Source organism: Clarias gariepinus, chromosome 9, assembly GCF_024256425.1.
Source record: "Clarias gariepinus isolate MV-2021 ecotype Netherlands chromosome 9, CGAR_prim_01v2, whole genome shotgun sequence".
Lineage (NCBI taxonomy): Eukaryota > Metazoa > Chordata > Actinopteri > Siluriformes > Clariidae > Clarias > Clarias gariepinus.
The window spans coordinates 3,234,517-3,261,868 of NC_071108.1; the positions used below are offsets into that span (position 1 = coordinate 3,234,517).

The 27,352-nt window shown below is 36.7% G+C and overlaps 2 protein-coding genes across 2 annotated transcripts; both read left to right on the plus strand.

The window, feature by feature from the left end:
- Window positions 1-3,040: 3,040 nt before the first annotated feature.
- On the plus strand, window positions 3,041-4,227 carry foxe3 (forkhead box E3). Its single transcript, XM_053504690.1, has one exon. The coding sequence runs from the start codon at window positions 3,041-3,043 to the stop codon at window positions 4,205-4,207; it is 1,167 nt and encodes a 388-aa protein (XP_053360665.1). The 3' UTR covers window positions 4,208-4,227.
- A 5,945-nt stretch (window positions 4,228-10,172) lies between these two features.
- foxd2 (forkhead box D2) lies at window positions 10,173-12,601 on the plus strand. Its single transcript, XM_053503393.1, has one exon. It carries the CDS (start codon window positions 10,413-10,415, stop codon window positions 11,517-11,519), a length of 1,107 nt encoding a protein of 368 aa, XP_053359368.1. The 5' UTR covers window positions 10,173-10,412; the 3' UTR covers window positions 11,520-12,601.
- Window positions 12,602-27,352: the final 14,751 nt, after the last annotated feature.

Sequence of the window (27,352 nt, forward strand, 5' to 3'; positions counted from 1 at the left end):
CCCTCCCTGATCCCACGCTTGTCTGAAAGTGTTAGCCGTTAGCTGTGAGCGGCTCACTGGACCTAACGCGTCTGGGCCGGGGGGCATTGTGTGGAAGTGGACATGTTGGGAAGTGGCAGGCAGGTTGTGGGTTATGACTCCGGTTTGATTCATCACACTGTTTCTTTCACAGCAGTGAGGGAGAAAGGCTGGATGTTGGGTCCTGTTGGTTTAACCTTTGCTTTGAACATGTCCACTGCTGTCTGTACACAGTCTGCCTCTGCCCACCTCCACCCACGTCCTTTCACCCTCAAACCCATTTCCCAAAAGCTCCTCTCTCCTTCTTTCTTTCTCTCTCATTCTATTCAACCAAATTGTTTAATTAAAATGTATTCATTCATTCACTCATAGACATGTAGAATAGACAGCATTCGCTTAATTTTTCTGTCAAAAGGAACTACAGTGTTTCTGTCTCTCTGTCCTTGTCATTTGTTTGAACCCCTTTTTCTTTCTGTTGTTTTTCAGTTGTTGATTGATCTGATCTTTCAATTGATCGTTCTTAAATGTTTTAAAAACATTTTTTTCTTTTTCTTTCTTTCTTTCTTTCTTTCTTTCTTTCTTTCTTTCTTTCTTTCTAATGTACTCACATACTTACATACTTACTTACATACTGACATACTGTTTTAAATTCACCTTAATCTCTCTCTCTCTCTCTCTCTCTCTCTCTCTCTTTTCAACCAAATTGTAATGACCATGTCATCTAATTTATTACAAATTGTTAATCATATCAGAAAAACTACAGTTTTGTCTTTTTATCTTTAAAGGAGAGTTAGAAGTAGCTTCTATAACATAAAAAAACAAGAGTTTTTATAATTTGCAAATTACTTATATAACCAACTTTGGGGTGGTAATAGTAATTCCGCCTTGCTTTGGCTTGCTATAGTTTATTTCTTTATAAGGCTCCCATGTTTTGTCCCTTACTTATTAAAGAACTGATTTGATAAAAATATACTGACACAAATTTCATTACTCCCTTAAAATATTCCAAGCAACTTTCTCTACAATCTGTTTTGGACTTTTGTTGCACACATTCTGTTATGTCTAGAAGATGCCATTAAGATTTTTCAGTGAAAATGGTGCTGCATAAATGCAACTTGTAGTTGACATTATTTAAATTTCACATCTTTGCCTTCAACATTGTTCCAAGGCAGAATGGAATTGCTTGTTGTAGCTTATGAATAATAATAATAATAATAATAATAATAATAATAATAAAGAGGAAAATGTCTAATACTTAATATTTGTTGGCTAACAGACTGACAAAGTTTTTTTTTGTCCAATTAATTTTCATCCTTTTTGTCAAGCCATATCCTTTCCCATATAAGGAATTGGTGCAATGACAGTAGATTATAAACACGCCTCCCATTTGAGTAGCAGCCTAAAGAAAGGACTATTTATATTTACTTTGTGGTTGTAAAGCTCTGACAGTTCAATTGCTGTTTTCAGAAGGTTGTTATTATTTTTCAATTGCTGGATTGAAAGTTGAGTTCGGCGCTCAGCTATAACCTCTCTTGCTGTTGTTTCTAGCCCAGATCCACAGCTGCAGCCTGAACAAACTTCCAGATACAGAGTGTGTGAGGGAGAGAGTGGTAGACCCAAGTGATGAAAGATTGACCATGCAATGAGTCCAAGTGATTTTGCACAGATTTTATCTAATGTTCAGGCCTTGACTATTAGAAAGGCGGTTTTAGCTGATAAGTTTTAAAATTTTTACTTTTAACGTTACACATAGTCTAATTTTATAGGAAACTTGTTTTGAATAAATATTTAAATATTATTGATTTTGTTATAAGTAAAATAAATCTGATTTCTTTTAACTGAGCAGACAGCCATCTCCTGTAGGTATGGCACTGTGTTCTAACTGCACAATAGCTAAAAGCACAATCCTTTTCCTAAATTGTTTCCTCCTTCAATCCATCCCTTTTAATCCGTCCCTGTTTAACGGAAGTCTTGGCCTCACGGCCTGGAGCCATTCAGACCCAAGAACTTATCTAAAGTCAGGATCTCAGGTGAGATGTATATTCTGCATGCCTGCAGGTGCAACTTTTCTGCCTGGTTTTACTAGTTTAAAATGAAAGATTGCTTATATGAGGATTTTATGTACAGATATTTGGCTATCGTTTTATTATTTTTTTCACACATTATATTTTTGAGGAAGATTTATATTTAAGAAGGAGAAAAACACTGTTTATAGTGTAAATATATATTAAATTAATAATATCAGTAGAAGAAATGCTTGAATGCTGAAATGCTTCCACTCCATGCACAATAACAAAGTGAAGAACTTTTCAGGGCTGTAAATTAATCATGAATTATTATTAGCTGTCATTATATGTGTCTATTTATTAATTATTATAATAAGTTCAGAAATGGATGAATGCAAAAATGGTTCTAGTCTCTCAGGAACAAACTAAAGAACTCTTCATGGCTGTACATGGCGATTTATACTCACTCATCATCATCTATACCGCTTTATCCTGTATGAGGGTTTCAGGGGAGCCTGGAGACTCTGACAGGAGAGTTAAGGCATGATGGTGGGGTGTTAATCCATCGCAGGGCACACATACGGTACATACACACATGTTATTAGATGTGTTGGTTATTAACTTAATAGGTGTTAAAGTTATTTGGAGGTGTTTGCTCTGGCTGTCAAAAACACACATGGTGACATAAACTTTGGCTTTTTCTCTCTAAAATTCTTGCTTGTTGTTTACTTGTTGTATGGTTTGTGAACTGACTGCTGTAACGATACAGTTTCCCTTTAAAAATAATAAAGTTCTCTCTCTCTGGTCCGAATACGATCGGGATATATACCAGCACATCCCCATGTCACTGGAGATAGGAGTAGCTATATCCAGTGCGCTCTGGACAGTTTGTGACGTCATCCCTCCCACTTTATAAAGTCACACACGCACTCACCTGGTGAAACAAAACACGCGCACAGAGGGGGCAGAGACAGTAAAGTTTCCTAATCTGGATACATAAAACACTTTTTTTTTTTATGAATCTGGCCGATTTCTCGTACTTCTCGTGCAGCATGTCACCGACGGAGGCGCAGCCCACGAGCCCGGCGCCGGCGGCAGCTGTGTCTCCGCATGTGAGCCTGGATTCACCGTCACTCAACCATCATCATCATCATCATCATCAACAATCAGGAGCTAAGGACGCTGTTCGTGTGAAACCGGAGCCGAGGGAGGGCAGCCCCCGGGCGGAGCTGGAGGACGCGGTGTCTGCGGGTCACCCAGCCGGCGGCCGGCGCAGGAAGAGGCCGGTGCAGCGCGGGAAACCTCCGTACAGCTACATCGCGCTCATAGCCATGGCCATCGCCAACTCCCCGGAGAGGAAGCTCACGCTGGGGGGGATTTACCGCTTCATCACGGAGCGCTTCCCGTTCTACCGAGAGAACCCGCGCAAGTGGCAGAACTCCATCCGGCACAACCTGACGCTCAACGACTGCTTCGTGAAGATCCCACGGGAGCCCGGGAGACCCGGCAAGGGCAACTACTGGACGCTCGACCCCGCCGCCGAGGACATGTTCGACAACGGGAGCTTTCTGCGCCGGAGGAAGCGTTTTAAGCGCTCGGACGTCAGCACGTATCCTTCCGGCGCGTTCACGTTCAGCCCGAGTCCCGCGGCGCGTCAGCAGTACACCACCAACGCCTTGTACCCGAGTGTGACCCCGGCAGCATACAGCAGCTCTCCGTTACCCGGCTCTCCTCACGGAGCCGTGCTGCATCCCTATCAGCCGTCGGCTCACGCTCACCTCCAAGGACAAGGCCGGATGTTCAGCATAGACAACATCATCAGCCAACAGCAGTCCGTCGGACCCGGAGCCGAACTTCACATCGGCCTCAGTGCTGGAGATCTGAGCTCAATTAGCGCGACGTTACCCGTCACCGACCCGACCAGCTTTCAGACTCTCAACCACACGAGCCGGAACAGCGTCTCCATGGCGCATGGGTTCTCATCCTCGGCCTCTCCTCCGCACCTGACCCCTGCCTCGCCGCCAGGTGGCTTCTCTCCCGGAGGTTATTGCACCGGAAGCAGGATGGCGCGGCCCGTCTCCTGCACCGAGCACACCGAGCAGTTCCTGGGACTCACGGGAACGAATCTGAACTCGTACAACAATTCGTATGTGCGACAAGCAAACTTCGGACCCTTCATGTAACGCACAACTCCTACCCACGTCACTAGACAAAATAAATATGTTTTATAAAAGTTGTTTTAAAGTTACTTTGTGTACTGGGGTGGTCCTTTAAAGAGTACAACTTCCGTACCTATAATACAAATGAAATGTTTTAAGATGATTAATCTAAATGTTTTGTTCCCTAAAACTTTAAAAGCAGACACCTTTGTAGACAAAAGCCACACACTAAAGGTACAAAAGCTGTACCCCAAAGGGAATCAATTCAGCAACAAGGCATGAGACTGTTCAGCAAATATTTCTGTGTGTAACTTTGTTCTTTATGCATGTTGTGAGCAGCATGCTCATTTCTATCATTTTTCTGCTGACTGACCATCAGAATTGCTTTAATTATCCAATCTCACTTAATTAAATTAATTGATTTTAAAACCAAATGAAATACAAGTAAAATTAAATTCATTACAGCAAACGCAACAACAATGAAGCAAAAGCTGGTGTAAGCAAATCCTGCAGTTAGTATTTAATATTTCTTTAATATTTATAAAGATGTTGTGCTACTTAATGTTTTTATTGACTTCTACACTTTTTTGATGTGTGGCATGCCAGGCTAATAAACTGCATGATTTTCGTTGCATTTTGACTGTAACATGGAACACAAGTTATTGTGTACACTAGTGTTTGTTTACTCCTTTTTATTTTTAAGCATAAAGCTTGTAAATATTAACTAATAAACGGGTTTTGTAAAAACTCGTGTTTTTTTTTCTTTCTGTTGTTTTCATGTTTCCCCTGTCGATTATTATCATTATTATTATTATTATTATTAAATAAACTGGGCACATAAAAAATAAAGTCATAAAGGTTATTTAAATACAATTATTTAGTAGTTCTGATCTTTAAATATTTTTTACATTATAAAATTTTATTCACTTGGCAGATGTATCTTAAGAGTTTTCAAAGTTAAGCACAAGCAGTGACTTAAAAAGTGACCAATAATAGCGCTCCTGCCCTAGTCATGTTTATCATTCATTCGTTTGTTTCTGATAGCCTTACTCAAAATGACAAGCTTTTCTTTTTTAAAATAGAAAATAGAATATTAATTGATATAGATTACACAATTAAATAGTACAGTGATTTAATGAATATTTTGTTCAGTGAGAGTTTAGTTTGGGCTATTAATAAACCAGGTTCAGTGACTTTTATTTTAATAAGATTTTTTATGTAAATTATAACTCTATGTTTATCTGTTCATCTTGTTAATGCATTAGTTTAAAATTCGTTTTAGATTTTTAAATACTTGTTTAATATAGTCGTGGCTCAGATCAACGTACTTAATTAACTATACCAATGTTTGTAGCATATTACAAAAGTTTCACATTCGATGCTATAAAAAATTCTAATTCCCAAAAAAATGTAAATAGGAAAAAACTTGAAGCTTATGCAAATTTAAAAAGAGTTCAACATTGATTAGGTGAATAAAAACCTTGAAAGATTTGCCGAAATTGCATCGGTTTATTACCGCCCTTTGTTTTTGTTCATTAAAGCTAATCCATGTATCTTTAACATTTATATAAAGAAATAAACTATAATTTTGGCTACTTAATTTAATAAAATTCACTATAAGAAAATACTACATTTGTTTTCTCAAGTAGAGGAACATAAATTCAATCCCAGGCCAAATCTAACACACATGATCCAACTAATTAAGTAGATTGATCACCTGGTGTGTTTAACGTTCAATCAGGTTAAAGTGAAGGAAGAATATATACACGGATATGGAGGCCAAACGTTATGTTCAAGTGTGTGAGTTTCACAAACCTTTCACACTTTGATCACACTTTAGCAACTATTTTAATGGAAGTTTTCCCCCCCAGTGTTTTCTATTTGAGACGCAGCTCGAATACAAAAGGTGAAAAAGTTTTGGTGTCAAATTTAATGTCAGGCTTTTAACACTCCTGTCGAAAAAACTCAAGCATCACCTGCATCTTTAAAAGAACAACTTACAGCTTATGTATAGTCCATAGTCAGAGTTTAAGGTTTTAAAGTAATTTTGCTAATCTGCAATACATTTAAAAATGTGTTCTTTCTGTATCATATGAAAATAAAATAAGTGCAGTCTCACCCAAACTGGAAGATTTAATACTGGAGAAAAAACAGATCGTGATTTACTAATCCCAGACTTTCATAGTGATTATTCGAAATGCTAAATCCTTGTTGGCTGCTCAAACCAATCTGTCCATTTAACTCTGATGTCTTTAGTGTCTTCTTAAACTCGTCTGGCACAAATAGACAAGGAATGGATCTTTAAGAAGGCCAGAAAGCCATCTCTAGGACATTTCGGAAATGTGGACATCTGCTGGAAACACAAGCATTGACTAAAGTGGCAGCGGTCACCTCCGGCGGCTGCCGTTCCATTCCCAGTGGAACCAGTGTGTAAGTTTGGTCTACAATTGAAACAGTCGTTTATGGCTTATTCTATACTCCAAATATGCTAGCAGAAGTTTCCAGCCCTGGTCCTGGAGAAACCAGTGTTCTGCACATTCTGCTTCTAATCAGTTCATTCACATCTATCCTATCAGCTCTGTTAATAAATCAATCAATAAATAACAGTGCAGGTCAGAGGTCCTATGGATTGAACCAGTTTTTGTTGTAGAACTGAAATGCCAATATATGCTTCCTCGGGTGTACAGAAACGGGTTATGAGGGCTGATTTGTAACACAGTTTTGCAGTTTGACATTAAAGTAGAAATTACATCTTCGAACTGGACTGAGACAATGGCACAATGTTCAGGTTTTGACCCACGTGTGGAATTTGACCGGTCCGTTTGGACCCAGTTGGCATGCTGTCTAACAGAACTGTTTACATTTACACATCTATGAAATTCAGTTGTAGAATTTCTATTCTTGAATGAATCCTAAAACCTGCTAATCAGTGGTTAGCTAATGGTTAGTTGCTTGCTTTTTCAGGACAAGGGTTGGGAATCTGTAGTCCACAGCATCACATCTTAACACTCCACGCCAACTTTACAGAGATGAGTCGACCATGACCCTGTTAGCAGTAAAGGTGCGACACCCAATGGACACCGACTTGTATGGTGTTTTCATATAGATCAGGACACTTTTCAAACATCCTAATTGTCTAAGTTTTTTATTTGCCATAAATAAAACAGCCCATATTTCGGAAATCCTCAACGTGATAACACACTATTCTGATTCTGTTGATTTCAGTTGTCTGCATTTTCTTTAATGTCCACTAGATGGAAATAGAAGACTAGGATCTAATGTGCACTAGACGGTTCATTTCAGTCTGCTCCAGCTCATTAAAATATGGTCATATTATCTATCTATCTATCTATCTATCTATCTATCTATCTATCTATCTATCTATCTATTTATCTATCTATCTATCTATCTATCGTCACATATAGTATATTGATAGCATAAAATTATTAGTATATTTTACCCAACATGAATATGAAATAGCCTAAAAAAGTCTGATTGTAAAAAATTAAAGGGCAATCCCAGTATATATCCATATTCAGCCCAATTATATGATATGCCTCTTTCATCTAGAAGGGTTTATATATTGTAATTAAAGTTTTGCTTTCATTTTTTATTTTCCCTAAAAGATTTTAAATGCTCACCGAATCAACATTTCCAGGTGAAATTACAAGGTATTACAAGGTACAAAGGATAAACATACCAAATCAAAGACAAGAAAAATACACAGATATACCAGGCACCGATTTATGTTCATGCCATTTGATATCATTCAAATAAGGTTCGGCTCCCTGTGGTGTCTGTTTTTTCCTTGTCTTGCTTATCGAGGATAATCTGATAGCTATAATTTATACCATATCTTTAAACATGACCACTGTTAAAAACACTATACAATTTGAATAGAAATTGAAGACAAGTTTTTTTTCTGATAAAAACAATCCTATTGCTTTATTGATAGGAATAGAATAGATTACCAATTGTCCGCTAGATGGCGCTTTGTTTGCCAAATAAATACTTTTTTCTGACTAATATTCATTAGTCAGAAAAGATTTGCAATATTTAATTTTTCTTTTTACGGAAATATAAACAGTACCCAGGAACACATACTAAAAACAAACCTGATTGCACAATGATTTTTTTTAAAAGCTTAGATGTTTCCTTGCAGTAAGGTGACACATTGTTAACTTTCTGCATTTTAATTAAAGGTTTGTCCCCAGGGTTAGCAGACTTGAAGTTTCCAAAATATATAACAAAATTTTTGTAAACAGATGTTTGAATAATTTGTCATTGTTAGATCTAAAAGTGTAGGGAATATATATATATATATATATACAGTATATATATGTGTGTGTGTTGTTTATACAACCATTCTTCTAATATCCTTTTAAAAATGCTGTATTTATTTTTAGATTATGATATTTGTCCGAATTATGTGTTTTTCTCGAGTTAAGTGGTGTAGTGAGAATAATTATTGGATCACGGTCCTGAGCTGAGTGCAAGTATTTTATGTGCTTACTGTATGGATCTATTTTTCTTTCTGTTACTTAGTCGTGTTTAAATGGAACAAACCCCTCTTTACTTTTTGTCTCCCTCTCTTAATATTTGTATTTGTTAGTTTATTGATGTATTTATTGCACTGAATGTAAGGATATTTGTTATAGTTATATAGAAGAGTGATGCAGTAAATGTGAAGAATTTTGGATGTTTTTTTTTTTTGCACCGCTCAGGACTGATTGTGTTTTTTTATAAGTCATGTGACAAACTAGAGCAGGAAGAAGGATACATGGGCTGTGTGTGTGTGTGTGTGTTGGGAACGTATTTAAGCTGTGTGAACAACGCAGACGGATGGTGTGTGTTGAATTGTGATGACGGGAAAACGCGAACCTGTGCGAAGTAATTAAAAAAATTACGGGAGTGGAAAAGCGCCGAGTGAACAGCCTTCCTATTAATAGCGACACACTAAAAATTGTATAAAGAATTGTATTTATTGAATATTTTCATTTATTTTGTTTTAGTTTTCATTTATTCAACCTTACGATTCAGAACGAGTGAAAATGCGTTATTCTTTTTATTAAAACTAGTCCATATATACATTACCATCCATAACGTAATAACGAGATGCGATTTATATACGAACTTTATAGGCTAGACCTCCATTTTTAACAACCATAACTCCATAAAGAAAAGTGGATGTCTCATTGTTTCCATGACACTAACAATAGCTTATTAATTTTGCATTCCCACCATTCTGCTGTAGTCTTAACTCATTAGACATCACTTGACAATAAATTATCAGGTCTATGTATAAGGCTACTAGAGTGGATTGTTAAAAAAACAAATAGGTAAGCTTTATATAAATAATTGAATTTGATTTGACAAGTGAAGGATTTAAGTCAGTGAGAAACATGTATGACAGATCGTTTTTATTTCAAGGTTAAGTTTAGGCCGCAGTTTCTAAAATCGTTTCTAAATATGATACGAAAATAAAATGTAAAAGATCCGAATGAACATCGATAGCATTTACAGCAATATTAAGCATTTAATACCGTATCTATACAGATACACTGCAGCTCATTGACATAAACTGACCTGATTTATGTACAGTTATCATAATTTATTTTTAAATGTGAAATGAGGTAAAAAAGAATGATATGCAAATAATACATTAACATTTTAAACAAGTTAGCAGGATAATTTGTAAACATGAATAATTTTTTCAAGATACAGTTTTCTGCACATTTATTCTTTTCGTTTCAGAAAAAACACCTCAGTTTTTATTTATCTGAGAGCAAAGCAGCGCTTTGGGGGCAAATTCGTCGTTTGAGTAACTTTTGGTTACTTTTATTCGGTGAAGTCAAAGTGCGCACACACGCACACAAACACGTCTCTGCCTCCTCCCTTCTCCAGTGCTCGCTGCTATAAACTTTGGTTACTGACACGCCGGTCACGTGACCCGTGGGATAAATAGTTTTTGAGGGGCATGAGGAGGGGGTAATAGACTGCAGAGCTTGTGCGGGGCGCACCGCGCTGCCTCCGTGCGTCATCATAAAAATACAAATTCTTTAAAAAAAAAAAAAGAAAAATGAAGCCAGAAAGACGCGGCGGTCCGGTCCGGACTGATTACTGACCTCAGCAGTGCGCGCTCAAGGAAGACTGCATTCGAGACCTGGACGGGGAAGGAGTGAGAGGACTTAGAGGAGGAGGAAGAGGAGGACAGTACGAACCCCCCAGCATGACTCTGGGGACGGACATGTCGGAGAGTCCGGCGCTGTCCGACGACGTGGACATCGACGTGGTCGGCGGCGACGGCGTGAGAGATGGGAAATATCTGCGCCACCAGCGCATTTTTCACCCAGACCACGACTCCGACGACCCCCTGTCTTCCCATGAGGCCGGGGAGGGCACCGCCAGCGGGTCCGAGTGCCCCGATGACGACCGCGTCGTGGCTCATGGCGAATCCGGAGCAGGGACTGACCCATTAATTGGCGACAAACCGGTGAAAAACGCGCTCGTAAAGCCGCCGTATTCATACATCGCATTGATCACGATGGCCATCTTGCAGAGCCCGAAGAAACGCCTGACGCTGAGCGAGATCTGCGAGTTCATCAGCAACAGGTTCCCGTACTACCGCGAAAAGTTCCCAGCGTGGCAGAACTCCATCCGGCACAACCTATCGCTCAACGACTGCTTCGTCAAGATCCCACGCGAACCAGGGAATCCGGGAAAGGGCAACTACTGGACGCTGGACCCTGAGTCGGCCGACATGTTTGATAACGGCAGCTTTCTGCGCAGGCGGAAGCGCTTTAAGAGACACCAGAACAGCGACGTGGTTCTCCGCGACGCGGGTGGATTCCTGCCGGGATTCGGATACGGCCCTTACGGCTGTTACGCCCCAGGTGCCGGTGGCGCTGGCGGCTACGGACTGGCCCTGCAGAACTTCCACGCGTACACCCACCACCACCATCACCACCCAGCTGGGACGTTCCCTTTCCAGGGCGCGCCGTGTCCCCTTCCCGCCGTGCCCTCTTCCATCTTCTCGTCGTCGCCGCACACCGTGCCGCCCACTCTGCTGGGAGCAGATCTAAGAAAGCCCTTCTACCCGCAACTCGGCCCCGCACTTGCGCCTCACAAAACGGACACGAACGTGTCGCGTCGCCCGTCTTTCTCCATAGACAACATAATCGGCGCGACCAGCTCGCCGCCATCGGCGCCTTACAGCGCGCAGTTACCGGCGGGCCAGGCGCAGATCCTGGCTATGATCAGCCCACCGTCCTCAAACCACTTGAACCTCTCTCCGGAAACCATCGCACCCAGCTCGTGCGCGGACTTTCTCCGGTAAACCGAGGACGACAATTTTTTTTTTGTTCTAGTCATTTTCCATGGCAAGCGAGCCTGAATGCGCCGCGATCCGTTTATAAAATTCGACATTTTGCCAAGGTAGGAACTGACTTTTTGTGAGGCTAAAGTTCTCTCTTTTTTGTGGAAATTTGGGAGTAACAAACAAAGAAACAAACAACTTAATTAATTACGTTATATTTATGAACTGTAAATATGTACAATTTTGATAAACATTATGTGCAGGCAGAAATGAACATCTTAAAAAAAAAAGAAAGTTAGTCTGAGGATAACCTTTGACCTTTGATCTCCCGTCCAGCTATTTGAAACAGGAAACTATTCAGTTAATTTGATATCATTGTGAACTGTGGGTTGTCCTGTCGGCGCGCTTACAGATTGTTATTGCTATTGTTATGGTTTATATATATTTTTGTGAGTTTTGTGAAAAAAAGAAAGCACTGTTTAATAGTAGAGAGACCGAAAATATCGACTCAGGTTTACGTTTTTTGTTTTTTTGAAAGCACATTGCCAGAGACAGTGGGGTTTCTGCCCGGACAGCGGTATATCAGTGTCAAGTATAACTGTTTTCAATAGTTTTTTTTTATGTGGCGTTGATGTAACTCGCATTACCTCTCCTCCTGTCTGACTGTGCATACATTTTTCTTTTTATTACATTAAAGATAATCTGTGAAGAGTTTGTCGCTATGTTGTAAAGAAAAAAAGAGGCAAATAATAATAATAAAAATAAACACACTCCATGTTGATAGGTCATTTGGTTGTAATGACAAGAAAATAAATGTTGGGAATTTTAAAGCTGTTTTTCTTCGTTTCATTTTTGTACCTCCCTAGAGACAGGATTAAATTAGCTGTAAAAATTATACGTAAATGAAGATGAATTTAAAGTGCTCGCGCATTTGACTGCTGCAACTTGATTATTTGACTGCAACTTTACAGATGTGTGGTCTAATAACTGAGTATGTTTTTGTAAATAATTGAGTTCAATTGAAGTTTTAAAGTAATCTCCCTTTTATGTGGGACCTCACACACTTTTATAGTCTTCTTTTGCTTTTTAAATCAAACAGATCTAATGAGCACTACAATATTTAATCCGTTTGATGTAGTCTTCTTATTTCCTTACATTTTCGAATATAAAGACTTGTTCGGCATAAACTCCAAGGGTGATAATACAGTAACCAGCTAAATTGTGAATGACAGCATGGCAGGTTAAATATCAGATTGTACACGCGAGTAAGGCCTGGAATGATGGATGTAAGAACTGAATTTACCAAAACTGGACCGATTTGCAATAATTATTGACTGACACTGTAATGTGTTCAGCAGGTTAGAACGTTCCCCGGTGTTCTAAAATGTGTCAAATAACACATTTTATGTTAAATAATAAATTTTAAGTAAACAGTTAATACAATTGAATTCGGCATTTTTAAGTAAAGCTGCTTTCACAAAATAATAACACGCATCTTAACATTTCTATAACTGAAATGTTTTCCTATGTGTTACTTATTTTTGTACTATTCTTTTTTTTAACGTGGTACATTTACACCTTTATTAACCTATGAATGCACCTTGAAATAGGCGTACATAAAAAAAGCAATTTATTGCTTAAATATAATTTCTTTGTCAAACCAACCGGACAAAATAAAAATTTATTTTTTAAAATTTTTTGCGTTTTAAATAATTTAACAAAAGTATCAAAACTTATAAATAAAAAAGCCAACCAAGTTAGCTATTTTTGTTTTTTAAAAATATTTATTTATTTATCTATTTATTTACTTTAAATAGGCGCTATTTTTTAATGGTGGTAACACCAGAAGAACATACCATTTTGCATGTTTTAAATTTTTTTTTACATCAACATGTAGATGCGAATGAACATGCCGGACTGAATTAATCTTTTTGAATGTGAGTGTTTTGCTTTCGGTTAAATGTCTTTAATCAACGCTTTTCATGTTTACAAAAAATTGTTGGACAACAATGAAATCTGTCAATTTTCACTTCATCATTTTGATAACCTGACGCTTAATTCAATTTCAATTTATTTGTCCGATTATTTAGAATTGGAAATCTGTCCTGAGAAACATCCCAGATTTTGGACTGATATAATGAGCTGATAAAAATACCCTTTTTCCTTTTCAAAAATGCTTTGCTCATTTTTATTTATATATTTGCCATCAACAGGATTTAATTTCAAGCGGCTCATATTTAGGTTATTTATATTCCTAAAAATAACCTGTAGATGTTACATATTGTATGAGACAAATCTAAATATGCTAATAGCTCTACTGAAATATGCATGAAGATCAAATGGACCGCGCATGCGTGGCATTATGATTTTAGTTGCTCTGTCAAATGACAAAAAGGAGCTTAATGAAAGGGAGAACATCAGGGTTTGAAAGCCTGTAACTGAATATGAGAAGCCTTATGGGAGATCCATTACTAATTAGCCCATTCTTTTTTATGTAGCATATTTCATTTATTTCTTCTATCTATCTATCTATCTATCTATCTATCTATCTATCTATCTATCTATCTATCTATCTATCTATCTATCTATCAACATTTTTGTGGTTTTGTTTTTGCTTGTTTGTTGGGGACGATTTTGTTGGTCTGCTGGATCTGAATAAAAGTAAGAACAATGTGAGCATACACACACACACACACACACACACACACACACACACAGTGGGGGACCTCTTTCTTCTTGTGTGTGTATATGTATGTGTCTGTGTGTGTTTGGGCAACATGAAGCTCAACACAACAACAGCAAAAAGCCCAGATCCTCAAATCTGTTTGATGCTGAACCCGAGCAGCATGCATGGCTGGGAATGAAATCTGCTCGGGTCGAGCGTGAAATGGATTTGAGGATCTGGCTTTTTTGTATCTTCTGTGTGTTCCTCTTTTGTCTGGTCTAAATGTCTCCCCGAATCTCGGCGACTCCTTGTGAGGTTTCCGAAAAATCAGTTGAGAAGTTCACAAAAGGTGCTTAACTCTCTGTTTATCCATGGGCAAAACAAAAACAGCTTTAATTTAAAGCTTGTTTATTTAAATACAAAAATGTGCGTTCTTCAGGTATCCATTTAAAAAAATGATCAAAATCTTGAAAATGGTCGATTTCTTATTGTTTTATTACGTATACTTAAAACATAGCTCTAAACCTTAGAAGATTATTTATAGTTATTCATATTAGTTTTTTAGATTTAAATATAATTTTGTATCAAGTTTAAATTAGCTAATACTTTTTTATTCTTTTGTTTTTTTCTCCCTGATTAGCATATAGAAATGATTTATGCGTCTGCGTTTTTTAAAATATACATTTATGTACGTAATACAGATTATTTTGATGCATATATTGATTGTAAATTTATACATGAACAATTATATATGCATTAAAATAGAATTTCCTCATGGGGCCTAAAAAGAAACGTTTTATTGGCATATCAATCATAAAATAAATACGATTTTTAAAAATACGATTGATTATTATTTTACTTTAACATATTATTAACATTATTATCATTATTGTTATTATTATTGTTTTTGTTATTATAGTGGTCATAACCTTTTAAATTAGTTTGACATCAATCCACTCAACGGAGGTCATGCGCATATAGAGCTCTCTCTCTCTCTCTCTCTCTCTCTCTCTCTCACACACACACACACACACAAACACAAACAAAACCAACCAGAGTAACACTAAACGCTTCGCAGGTTAAAGAGGTCAACGGAAAATTACACAACTGCGTGTACTTTTGGTCTTTTCTGACCACAAATTTGGGCGCGCGCGCGCGCACACACACACACACACAGAGGAGATGATTTTATATGGGCTAATTAATATGATTTATTCATTGTGCACATACAATATAAAAAGTTCACTATTATTTTCAGTCTATAAATGTGAAACAGACAAATACCTATGAAAACACACCAAGCAGAAGGAAGACTATTTTTCTCCAGAAATTCGTGCTAGTGTTTGCAATGGCTGTGATTTCCGACCACACACACGCGCGCGCGCTCGCGTCTTAAATGAGTTTCCCAACGTTCAAGTATCACATTGCTAAATAGCAAGGATTTAATCCCATTTGGACATTGTTACAGCTCTGGACAGAAACGTTTCTCTTCTCATCTCTCTCTCTCTCTCTTTATTATTTTATATTTTAATCCCATTTTTTCTTCCCATGCTGATTTCACATCACATCTCATCACCTTACCTGTCATTCCTCCATCACACAGCCGTACACAGTGATTTTTTTGTGGAACAATTTAAGCATCATTGTTGCAGCGCATATTAAAAATATAAAGAAAGAAAGAAAGAAAAAAAGAAAAAGACAGGAAAAAAGGATAATTAGAGGAATACTAACTAAGTTTGTTACACCTCCTTTTAACGCCGTCGATTTTATTGGATGCGATGTGTTATGGAAAAAAGGCTCAATAAGCAGAACTCTTTCCTTGACTGGGGCTCTGCGGTCTGGAGTTCACTGCTCCATGTGGCTAATCACATGCCTGCCTCGTCGGATCGAAGCGACGGCGTTAAATCGCGGGTTAACAAGCTGTACATCTCTCTAATTATCCCTTCTTTCAGCTTTCATTTTACACTCCCCCTCCATGTGGTGAGTTACTTACACCACTGAGCAAGCAGGACCACCCACAACCCCAAAAGCAGTCTGCAACCCACCCAAACACTCACACATACTTTATTTATTTATTACTTTTCATTTCTTTAAAAAGTTTTTATTTTTCACTTTTACACAGAGTACATTTATTTTCACACGTTATTTTCTCAAGGCATATTTTTTACATAAATAATATTTATATATTTGTTTGTTTACAACTATTTTTTATTCACTTTCGTTATTTTCAACTTCAACAAAATCTATTCAATTTCACTTTATTATAGTTGTTAAAATATAAATTATATAATTGTAAAAAATATTTTATTTTCAAACGATTTATTTATGCGATTAAATTGTTTTATTAACTGTCTTCTGTGTTATTTTCGACTTTCACTTTCTATTTAGGTATTTATTAGTAAGTTATTTATTTATTTGCTTCCTTATTTGTTTGTATCTATGTTTGTTTCTCAGAAATAAGGTATAAGGTATTTTGTTATTTTGCGAAAATCACTGTGCATATATTTATTTTGTCCTATTTTTGAGGTACATTTCTTTTCGCACGTGATTGTTTTCACTTGTGTGTGTTTTATTTATAATATTTTTGAATTTCACATGTTGTGTCATTCATGGGTTTCCATGCAATATATATATATATATATATATATATATATATATATATATATATATATAATTTTTTTTTTCACGTGGCCTTATTGTCACACGTGACAAATTTTTAAATTAATTTTTAAATTAATTTTTATTATAGTATATGGGCTACACTGTACAATAGTTTATTATACGTGATATATATGCGTCAAATGTTCTGATTATTCATTTGTTTCAGTTATTTTGGATGCTGAAAAAACATGCTGAACTTGATATTCACACGTGGTTTGCTATTTGATTTTCACTTGTACTACAGAGTATTTTACACACACTCATGTTCGGTTTTTCACATGCAAGGCACGTGTTTTTCCACCCAATGTGGATTTTTACACGTCCTCATGTTCTTTTGCGTTTTTACGTATAGTGTTCATCTGATTTTCACACAAGAGCTTGTTAATTTTTCATTGTTATCACGTGTGCAATGATGAATAGCATTTTTTCACAAGTAAACACATAAATCATGTAATTACAAGTTAAATATAAAGTATGTGGTCCTAAAGTATATAAACAACATAAACGGCTGAAACACATTGATAAAATAGCAACAGGAAACAAGTCTGAAAATAAAATTTAGTGTGCACATGCGCTGTGTTGATTCCAGAAAGTGAAACACGGCTTGTTTTATTCTTTTATTCCCAGGTTGAAGACTTTAAACCACACCGCGGTGCTGAATAAACGTCACCTGTTGACGCGGTGTTTAGTGCAGTGGCGCGGTTTTGGAGTGTATCCATGGCGACAGTGTCGGGTGACGCATTAGTCTGACAGTTTTACTCTGAGCCAGTGAGTTTTCCTCCAGAATTATTTTTACTCTCGCCTTTATTTATTTATTTATTTATTAAAATAAAGCTGTGAGAGCTCGAACGGCGGTGTCTTCCGTTTATAGCGCGCAACATTTTGATTTGCTCACTGGCACACACACACACACACACACACACACACACACACTTTATTATTAATTGTCCATCTCAAAAGACAAATCATTTCTAAAAAATGTCTTATAAATCACTAATTAGTAACAACAACAACAACCATAATAATAATAATAATAATAATAATAATAATAGTATTTTGATAAATAATTAATATTTTTTGCAGTATAGAAGGTAGATTTTTTAAAATTGTAGTTATTTATTGAATTTTTTTTTGTTTTCATGAATACAAAAATAAATAGACTCCATCAAGAAAAAAACATAAATAACAAGCCTGTATTCATTTTTCCATTCCTTTTTTTCAAATTCTTGCCTTATTATAGGCAAATAATAATACAATATTAATACAGAAAAAACAACAATGTGTTTTATGTATGTATTTACTACATGCATAAAATAATAGTAATATATTTGTATTTACTACTACTACTATTATTATTATTATTATTATTAGTAGTAGTAGTAGTAGTAGTAATATTGTGGTCATTTCTATAATAAAAATTTATATCATTCTCCTTATTATAGAATGAGCATTAATATTAAAAACTTACCCAAAAATACATATAAAATTATTTGTTAATATACAAACAAGTAAATAAAATAAATCTAAACATGTAAACTTTAAGTGTATCATTTAATACTGAAACTTCTTTTTCTTCTTCTTCTTACTTCTTGTTCAAACCTGTGGGGAAGACCCAAAATTGTAAATATTGGTCCAGCTAAAGCATCTACAGCGCAGTTACAGTGAAGCAGACTGCTGATATAAAATATGAAACAATGACGTCACATTTGACAATAAACCCAATCTAATAAATAATGCACCGCACGGAGTAAGTTCTCTCCCAGCGTATTCAGTGTTCAGGACCCGCAGATGGGTGTCAGGATGAAGGATCATCATCATCATCATCATCATCAGGAGAGTTCGGTCCGAGATTCGGAGTGTGTAACCGGCGCCGGGTATTTACACATCATTATCTCTGACGTGTTGTGTGTCAGGTTTTTGCGCAGCACCGGCTTTGATATGTCACTTCCTGTGTGACACACACACACACACGCGCGCGCGCGCACACACTCTGGGTGTTGAAATAAAGAGATGAGGCTCATTGTGCAGGAATGCGTTGCCTGATGTACAGCTATAATAAATGAAGGCGCGCGCTCCCCACGCACCGCCCCGCACTGTTTATCCAGCGCGCGCAGGAATCTGCGGTTTAATTAATTTCGGATGTGTAAATAAAGCGCAGATAGAGCGCTCCCCTCTTCTCTGGAAACTAAATATTAACTTTGGAGGTGTTCGCCTCATCTAGTTTGACACGCTTGGGCTCAGTGATGGACACCTGCTGCTCGACTCCCACACACACACACACACACACACACACACACAGTTCTCTTACTATCCTCATGAGAACCTTCCCCTGACATTATAATTAATGCAGCTAATGCATGCTAAATCTAACCCAACTTTAACCTCAATACCCATCTTGGCTCTTCTAAGATTCAAAATAAAAGATGTAGTTTTTGTTAAAAGGTAGTTTCCCTAATGGGAACCAGCCAAATGTCAGATTTGGGCCACACACTTGAGCACACACACACACACACACACACACTAATGTCTTCCATATTGCTGAAAAATAACCTCCTAAATGAAAATTCTATTTGCACTTCTCCAAGAAATCCTAGAAAGACCCATTATTGGAAACGTTTTGGACACAATGCCACGCGACACTCCTCTTGCCCCTCTTGGCCCACTTCATGATAAGCTTTACGAGAGGCCCAGGGTTTAAACTTGTGACCTATAAGCCCATGAGATCCAAAGGGGCAGGTGTTACTTGCCTACAAGATTTAAAGCACACATGCCATATGAAACTTAAAAAAAAAAAAAAAAATCCTGTAATAGCTACTTATCCATCATGTAATGTGCTTAGACAGGAAGAATGGAGCTGAACGCTCAATTGGTTCCCTATTGGGCATGCTGTGAATAGGGTGGGTTCTTTGGGTGGTTAATAGTTCCAGATTTCTTAAGCGGTTCTTCTCTGAACCTTTTTGAGAAGATAAAACTTTTTAAATTAAACCTAGTTAAACTAGTATGAGAAAGAGCATGTGCTTGAAATTCACATTTATCAGATACCCTTATCCAGGGTGAGTTACATTTTTATCTCGTTATACTTATGAGCAGTTGAGGGTTAAGAGCCTCGCTCAAAAGGCCAACAGTGACAACTTTGTGGCGGTGGGGTTTGAAACTGGGACATTCTGATAAGTAGTCCAATATCTAAACTACTGTGCTACCCCTTCTTTATTTTGCATAAAGGTTCATACCCAGTGGACAAGCCTTTATGTCGTCTGTAGAAGGTCTTTAAAACTTAATTTAAAATCTTAAGAGCTCTTAAGGAAGATAAGGTGTTACAAATTCATCTTAGATGCCCTATAAGAAGACTTAAGTATGAGGACTTAAAATTAGTCCTGAAGTTGTTTAAGATGTTAACATTATTAAGGCTTTAATGGGTCCTGAAGACATTCTGCAGTCCCCTTTGAATAGTTAATCGTTTACATAAAAAAATCATGTTATTTCACAGAATCATTTCTTATTTGCTGTTTTTTCAAGGTTACCCAAGACATTTTCAAGGTTCTCTACAAAAGAGAATCCTTCAGTTGTAACATTTTTCACATATGTGGGTTCTTAATTAACGTTGTGGAAAATAATGGTTCCATGTTATGTTTGAATATTAGAAAGTATACCTGACTAGGTTTATTTTTCTAGGTTTGGTTTTGGTTCCTTAGGGGTCTCAGAATCTCTTTCACTTTGCCATTCTCTACACTGCTTATCCTGTACAAGCGTATCCCAGATAACGGGGGATAAGGTGCCAATCCATCGCCAGACACACAAGCATACTCAGGGCAATTTGAAAACTCCAGTTAGCCTAAAATGCATGTCTTTAAATTGCAGTAGAAAACTGGAGTACCTGATAAAAACCTACCAAGCACAGGGAGAACATGCAAACTCCACGCACACAAACCCAAGGTGTGAATCAAACCCTCAACCATAAAGGTGCAAGGCATTAGTGCTAACCACTAAACCACCACATTTTTCATTCATCCATTAAACCCACAATGACACTGACTTTTTTTCCCCATCGTACAAAATAGGTTATTTAAAATCCTTTGGGTTTTCTTTTAAACATAGGTTTTGGTCATTTTTTCTTTGTTAGGAATAACCATCTCTGAAAGAAAAGTCTTCTGTTATTGTGTTTTAAGTAGTTCTGTATAGTGTTTATAGAGGAACTATCCAAGTTCCTTGGCAATCTTTGGATAGTTATTGGTTAAATATCTTATGTGAACCTTCTCTAATTGCACAAATCGGGTTCCTCCAGAATGACAAAACATTTCAAGGTGCTTGACGGTTTAGAGAGTATGATGTACAAACTGTTATTTTGCTATAATCTGTGTCTTTAACGTCTATCAGAATTTACTAAATAAATCTTATGAAATTGGACATCTAAAGTATAGAGGTATAAGTTTCAAAATGTATTACAGTTGGAAAGATCTTAAAAGTAAATTATCAATGCTATGAACTAACAAAAGTGCTAACTAAAGTAATTTCACTTCATATCTTGGTGGCATGTGAAATGTATAGCATCTAAAATTTACAGTCTTTCTAAATAAAAACATTCACTTTACAGTCACATGTTTAAATCTTGGATGATTTCAGGTTGATAAAAAACCCAGTCCTACAATGTGTTCAGCTTTCTGTTTATGCTAACGTGTAGAGAATTTTCCACAGGTCTGAAGACAAACACACACTGTCAGGCATTTGGACAGCAATAAACAGTCATTTTTAAGCTACCAAATTGTAAAGAAAGCTGGAGTAACGTCTCATTGAAATTTATGAAGTAACCAAAGCTATCAATTAGCTAATGCACTATAATATGAACCTCGCTTTATAACTTAGTGGGATTTAAACTAAAATCAGAAATCTGTCTAAACAGGAATAACTGACTGACTTGCAAACATCTTTAAACTGAAGGATGTTCTATATCCTCTTTCTCTCTCTATATATAAAAAACATAAATCATGTTTAAAACCGTGCCAGGTTTAAGCTAAGCTAGCAAAAAAAAGGAGAATTTTCCACAGGCAAAAAGAAAAATCAAAGAATACATGTGTCAAAGACAAGCATTTTGTCAAAGTAAACATTTTATAGATGTCTTCATAAAGTCCAAGTCTTGTTTTCGGAATAAAAATGAGAGGATTAAAAAAAGGCAGAAGCTTAGCATAAAGCAGGCAGAGAGAAAGCCGATCACAGCGAGGTCGCGAGGCCAAGCTTTTTAAGACTAACGTTTATTTAGAGAAGCGAGCGTTTGTCTGTGACGCTCGCGCACAGCGCTAATGTCTTTAGCAGAGTTCTCTTGACTATACACACACACACACACATACACACACACACACACACACACACACACACACACAGACTAGAACATTTATATGTTTAAATAATAAAAAAAATCAAAGATGAACAATAACTATATAAAAAGATAAATTAAAATTAAATTACAATATATAAATATATAATTACAATACTAATAAAAGTAGTTTTTTATTACTATAAATTATATAAAATACTAAATATATTACACACACTGTCGTCCTTCTAAAAGCTATTTAGCAAATACCTTTACATTATCCACCTTGCTATATATATATATATATATATATATATATATATATATATATGAATCTACCAGGGTTTTATAGTTCAACAATAGTAAGTCAATCTTTTACATGCTCTTAACTTGCTAATTAAACATTTCTTTGAAATTTTCCTTGGAAATTCTCTGATAAGTTACTGTAGACATAAATAAAGGGGTTTACAAATGTAGGGCCTACAAGAGTTCCCCAGATCTGGGATGTTTTCCCATAGGAAATCCTATGATTTAGTGTTTTAGTTCTATTATAATAGGGGAACCGATAAATGTTCTAAAAAAAATTCCACGTGGAATGTTCACTGATAGGGAACATTGTCAAGGTATTTTACATCGACCGTTATATTAAGAGTTCACCCAGAGGGACAACCATAATTTCAATTCAATTCAATTCAATTCAATTTTATTTGTATAGCACTTTTAACAATTGTCATTGTGGCAAAGCAGCTTTATACAATCAAAAGAATTATTTACGTTTGTATGAAATGTGAATGTATATGAATCAAAATGATAAGAGCAAGCCGAGGACGACGGCGACAGTGGTGAGAAAAAACTCCCTGAGATGGTAATAGGAAGAAACCTTGAGAGGAACCAGACTCAACAGGGAACCCATCATCATCTGGGTGAAACAGATAGCAGGGATCGATCTGCATCATACTGTGTGAGACTGGAAGTTCAGTATAACAGTTCGTTCCTGGAGGCTCAGGTAGACTGTAGGAAACTCCAGTCCATACGACTCTTAAGGGTTCTAAATGGAACCTTTTCTAATAGATCATGAAGCTGTGATTAACCTTTCTGATAAGAACCCCTTGTTATAGAAATGTTGATATAAGGTTGTTCTTTAGGGACAAACCTACTGCAGAGTGCCACTCTGGATGTACGGTTTCAACAGACAACCTTTAAGAGATTTGAAATTTCAAAACAATTTTTGATACTAAATGATTCTTAATTATTCTATATATCTTTCCATAAAAAACATTTTGAAGTACTACATAAAACCTTTTACAAAGACTGATTAACGAGGGGCCTCTTAAAATTGGCAGACATACATTTTTTTAAGACTATATTAAGAACTCTACTACAGAAATGGTTCCAAGTACAACCATTTTATCAACATGAAACTATTAACCATCTGAAGAACCCCATAGGAACCATTTTCTAAAAAGGTGTATACACACGTTGCCCATTTTGGTAAGTTAGAAGTGTTTGTGTGCATGTGTAAATGTTAGAGAGAGACAGTGTGTGTGTGTGTGTGTGTAGCAGGAGCATTCGCACAGCCCGGTGTTTTACAGTTTGTAAAATTGAATTAGATACGCTCAGGAATCTGACCCCGTGCAGACCTGCACATTTTTCCAGCTCCCCGGTTTGTGGTGTTTCGGGGTGTTTTTGTTTGTTCAGCTGGAGCAGCGTGTCGCTGTGCTCCGTGCTTCTCTCCCCCCGACAGGTCCTCGCGCTCTCATCGCTTCTGCTTCACCCTCTCCTCCTCCTCCTCCTTCTCCTCCTCCTCCTCCATCCTCCTTTGCCTACTTCTCCTCCTCCTTCTCCTCACACACTCCTGCATGCCACCAACATGGATCTGAGCAGCTCTAGTGGAACACCCACTGACACATATTAAAGCCCAAGCTCGCTCCAAAAGGAAATTTATTTAATTTTTCTCCTTAACCTAAACCTCACTTCACGTCTGAGGTTCCCCTTTTCAGTTCTCTGGGGCTGAAGCAGCGTGCCAATGAAGAATAAGAACTGATTTGCTCACTCATACCAACATCACATTTGAAGAATCACCTTAATTTTTCAAATCAGACATGTGTTTGTGTAACCCAGGTTAGAAATTATATATATATATATATATATATATATATATATATATATATATATATATATATATATATATATATATATATATATATTGGCTCCTCCCTGTAGCGATCCTAGAATCTGAACTGGTCTATTAGTGTATCCCTTCATATAGAGCCTTATAAGGAAGATTTTTTTTTTTCATCAGATTACACCATTTTTCACAACACTTAATGCTTCTTATCTACTGATCCATGCTTTGTTTTTTGTAAATATGCAACACATTTATATTTTTTAATAAATAAAAAGAAACACATTCGCTAAATACAATTTCATGCCCTTTTATGTAGTGTTCATAACTACTTTGAATTCAGATCTTTTAATGATCTTAACTGTCATTCAGATGAAATTTGGCCGATTAAAATTTCACATGAAAAGACATAAACCTGAAAAAGAGTATTATTCTAAAATGTAAAATTCTTAAGATATTGCAACATGAGTTTGACATGGTTATGGACACTACAGATTTTTTGAGTTGCAAGGCCACAGTGCCGCCACCAGACATACAGTAGGTATTAAACGCAAGGTTTTTATAAAGCTAGCAAACTTGCTGGTTTCTGTTTCTTTCACTTATTTGCTTTGCTACACCCTGCTGTGTGTTTTGTTTTCATTTCCAGCTCGTACTATTTATTGCTTTTGCTCTTGTTTCTGTAAAATTAAATCAATCTACATTTAAGCAACATGGTGGATGTAAAAAAGAAAATAAGTTTACGTGATATTTATGTCCTTTAAAGAGAGAGAGGGCTTATCAATTTTTAATGCAATTTGATTTCTTTTAAGTTTGTAACAGTGTTCATTGTCACAGAGCAGGTTTATAGAATCAAATTAGGGAAATGAGCATGAAATGTCTATAAATCAAAATGATTAGATTTTTAATAGTTATTGTTAATATCACGCCATGAAAATGTGAATTAGAGACCTAAAGTGAGAATTCACTATTAAATGCTCCTGAAACAGAGAAAAAAAAACAGCCTTTAAGCAAAGAAATCCTCTGTCAGGATAACAAACACTTGTGAGATATGGAGCAGTGTTAAAAAGCATAGCTGGTGTGTAGGAACATTAGTGACACAGAGCCTGAATACACACACACACACACACACACTTGTGTTTGAAGTGGTGCAGAATGCAGGATCGAAACCTCTCTGGATCTCCATTTCATCTGGGAATTTCTCTTGAAGTGACCTGGAGGAGAAGCTACAGGCTCAACAAACCCGGGATTTAGAGCACGGCTCTTGATGTAGCTTGAATCGTTCACACCATTTCTCCCAAATCCAAGGTAAAGTGTGTGTGTGTGTGTGTGTAAGAAAGAGAAGTAAAAAGGTGGGAGGGAGAAGAAGGGAGAAAGAGTTTTGTGTGTGTGTGTGTGTGTGTGTGTGTGTGTGTGTGGCACTCATTAGTAACCCAATACCAGATAATCCGGGCTTTGTAGCACCTTCACCCCTTTGCATTCTGATAAATAGCAGAAAGAGCTCACATATGGCCTTCGCTTAATAACCAAGGTTCACTTTCTCTTCATCAATGCCGTCTCTCCAAAAGACTTGACAGCTAGTGTGAGCCAATAAAATGGATTTGCTCTCTGGGTATTATTTTTTGCTTTTTTTTTTTTTTTTTTTTTTTAGGAAACTATGTGGTCGTTTAGGACGAGGCCCTTCATCCCTGCTCCTGTTGGATTTTTCCTGCTATCACTCTTCAGCGGGCTGGAGGTGAGCTGTGTCAACAATCCCTGAAACAGACGCTCCTATCAAGGATTTTTTTTCTCTTTTCAAAAGTCAAAATATAGAACGCATTTATTGCAAGAGCACATTTATTACTTTTGTTGGTTCCCGAAAAAGGGGTCGAGGGTGGGTGCAAAAGCTGAAGCTTTAAAAGTATAACACCCCCCCCACCACCACCACCCCCTCCCCCTTAATACTTACTGCAACTCAAAACATTTCTATTGCTATTTCATTTCAGGAGCCTGTTATTAAAGCCATATGACATAACAGGAAATAAGAACATGAAAACATTCAGAACATTAAAACTATCTCATACATTAATACTGAACAGTCAAATAAATTCAAACTCAAATAAATCTAAATCAAAAAATTGAATCTAAAATGGAACATTTTATCAAATCAAATCACAAACTATATTGAATGCACATCCAAACTACGAGTCACCAAAAACTCCACCGCTTTGTCAGACTTTCATTCCTGTTTTCCATCTCCTGTGGAATAATTAAAAAGATAAAGAATAGACAAATTTACAAAGCCAACTAAGCAAAAAATACTATAATCCTATAAGACCTATAAGATAAATCCTATAAAAAATTTTTTTCTCTTGATTGCTGTTTCTTGGACATAATTAAGATGGACATTTTGCCATCACATAAGGAAAACGTACTGGTAACTCATGCAGCTTTTGCTTTCTGATAATGGGTGGCACTTTTTTTAAATATGTAACAATAGACAATAAGGATGTAAATAAGACTAATGGAAGAGGCGTGGCCTACATTTTTAAACAATTTAAGCTAAAAAAAAATAGCTTAATTTCTGGTTTCTATATGTGGACAAAATTTATGGAACCCCTTCTGTTAAAAAAGGTATAACCCACAATGATCCATAAAATAACTGGAAACTAAACATTTACAGAAAATGAACTAATAAAAAGTAGACGATTGTGGTCCAAGAGAGGCACTTAATAAGAAAAAAAAAATTACAAATAAATAAAAATTAAATGAAACTGCCCTGGATAAAAAGGATGGCAGCCCTAGAAAAGATTGAAAGTTATTTGACCATAGGGACATGTTAAACAAAAGTGTGTCCTGTAATTAACCGGGACTTGGTGATGAAATTTCTGGTGAATGAAGGCGTAAAAGCGATTGGCGTTTACAGAAGACAATGCTGAGACACTTAGCCGCAGTAAAACATTTGAATAGTGCAAACGTCTGAGAATGATGATGGGGATATAAGAACTCGGCTGGAAGTTGTTGCCTCGTCCCCTGCGCAGTCCTGACCTCGATCCAAGCCATTTCCACATGTTTGTGCCAATAAAGGAGTTCCTGGGAGGCCAGCGTTTCAGATGTGA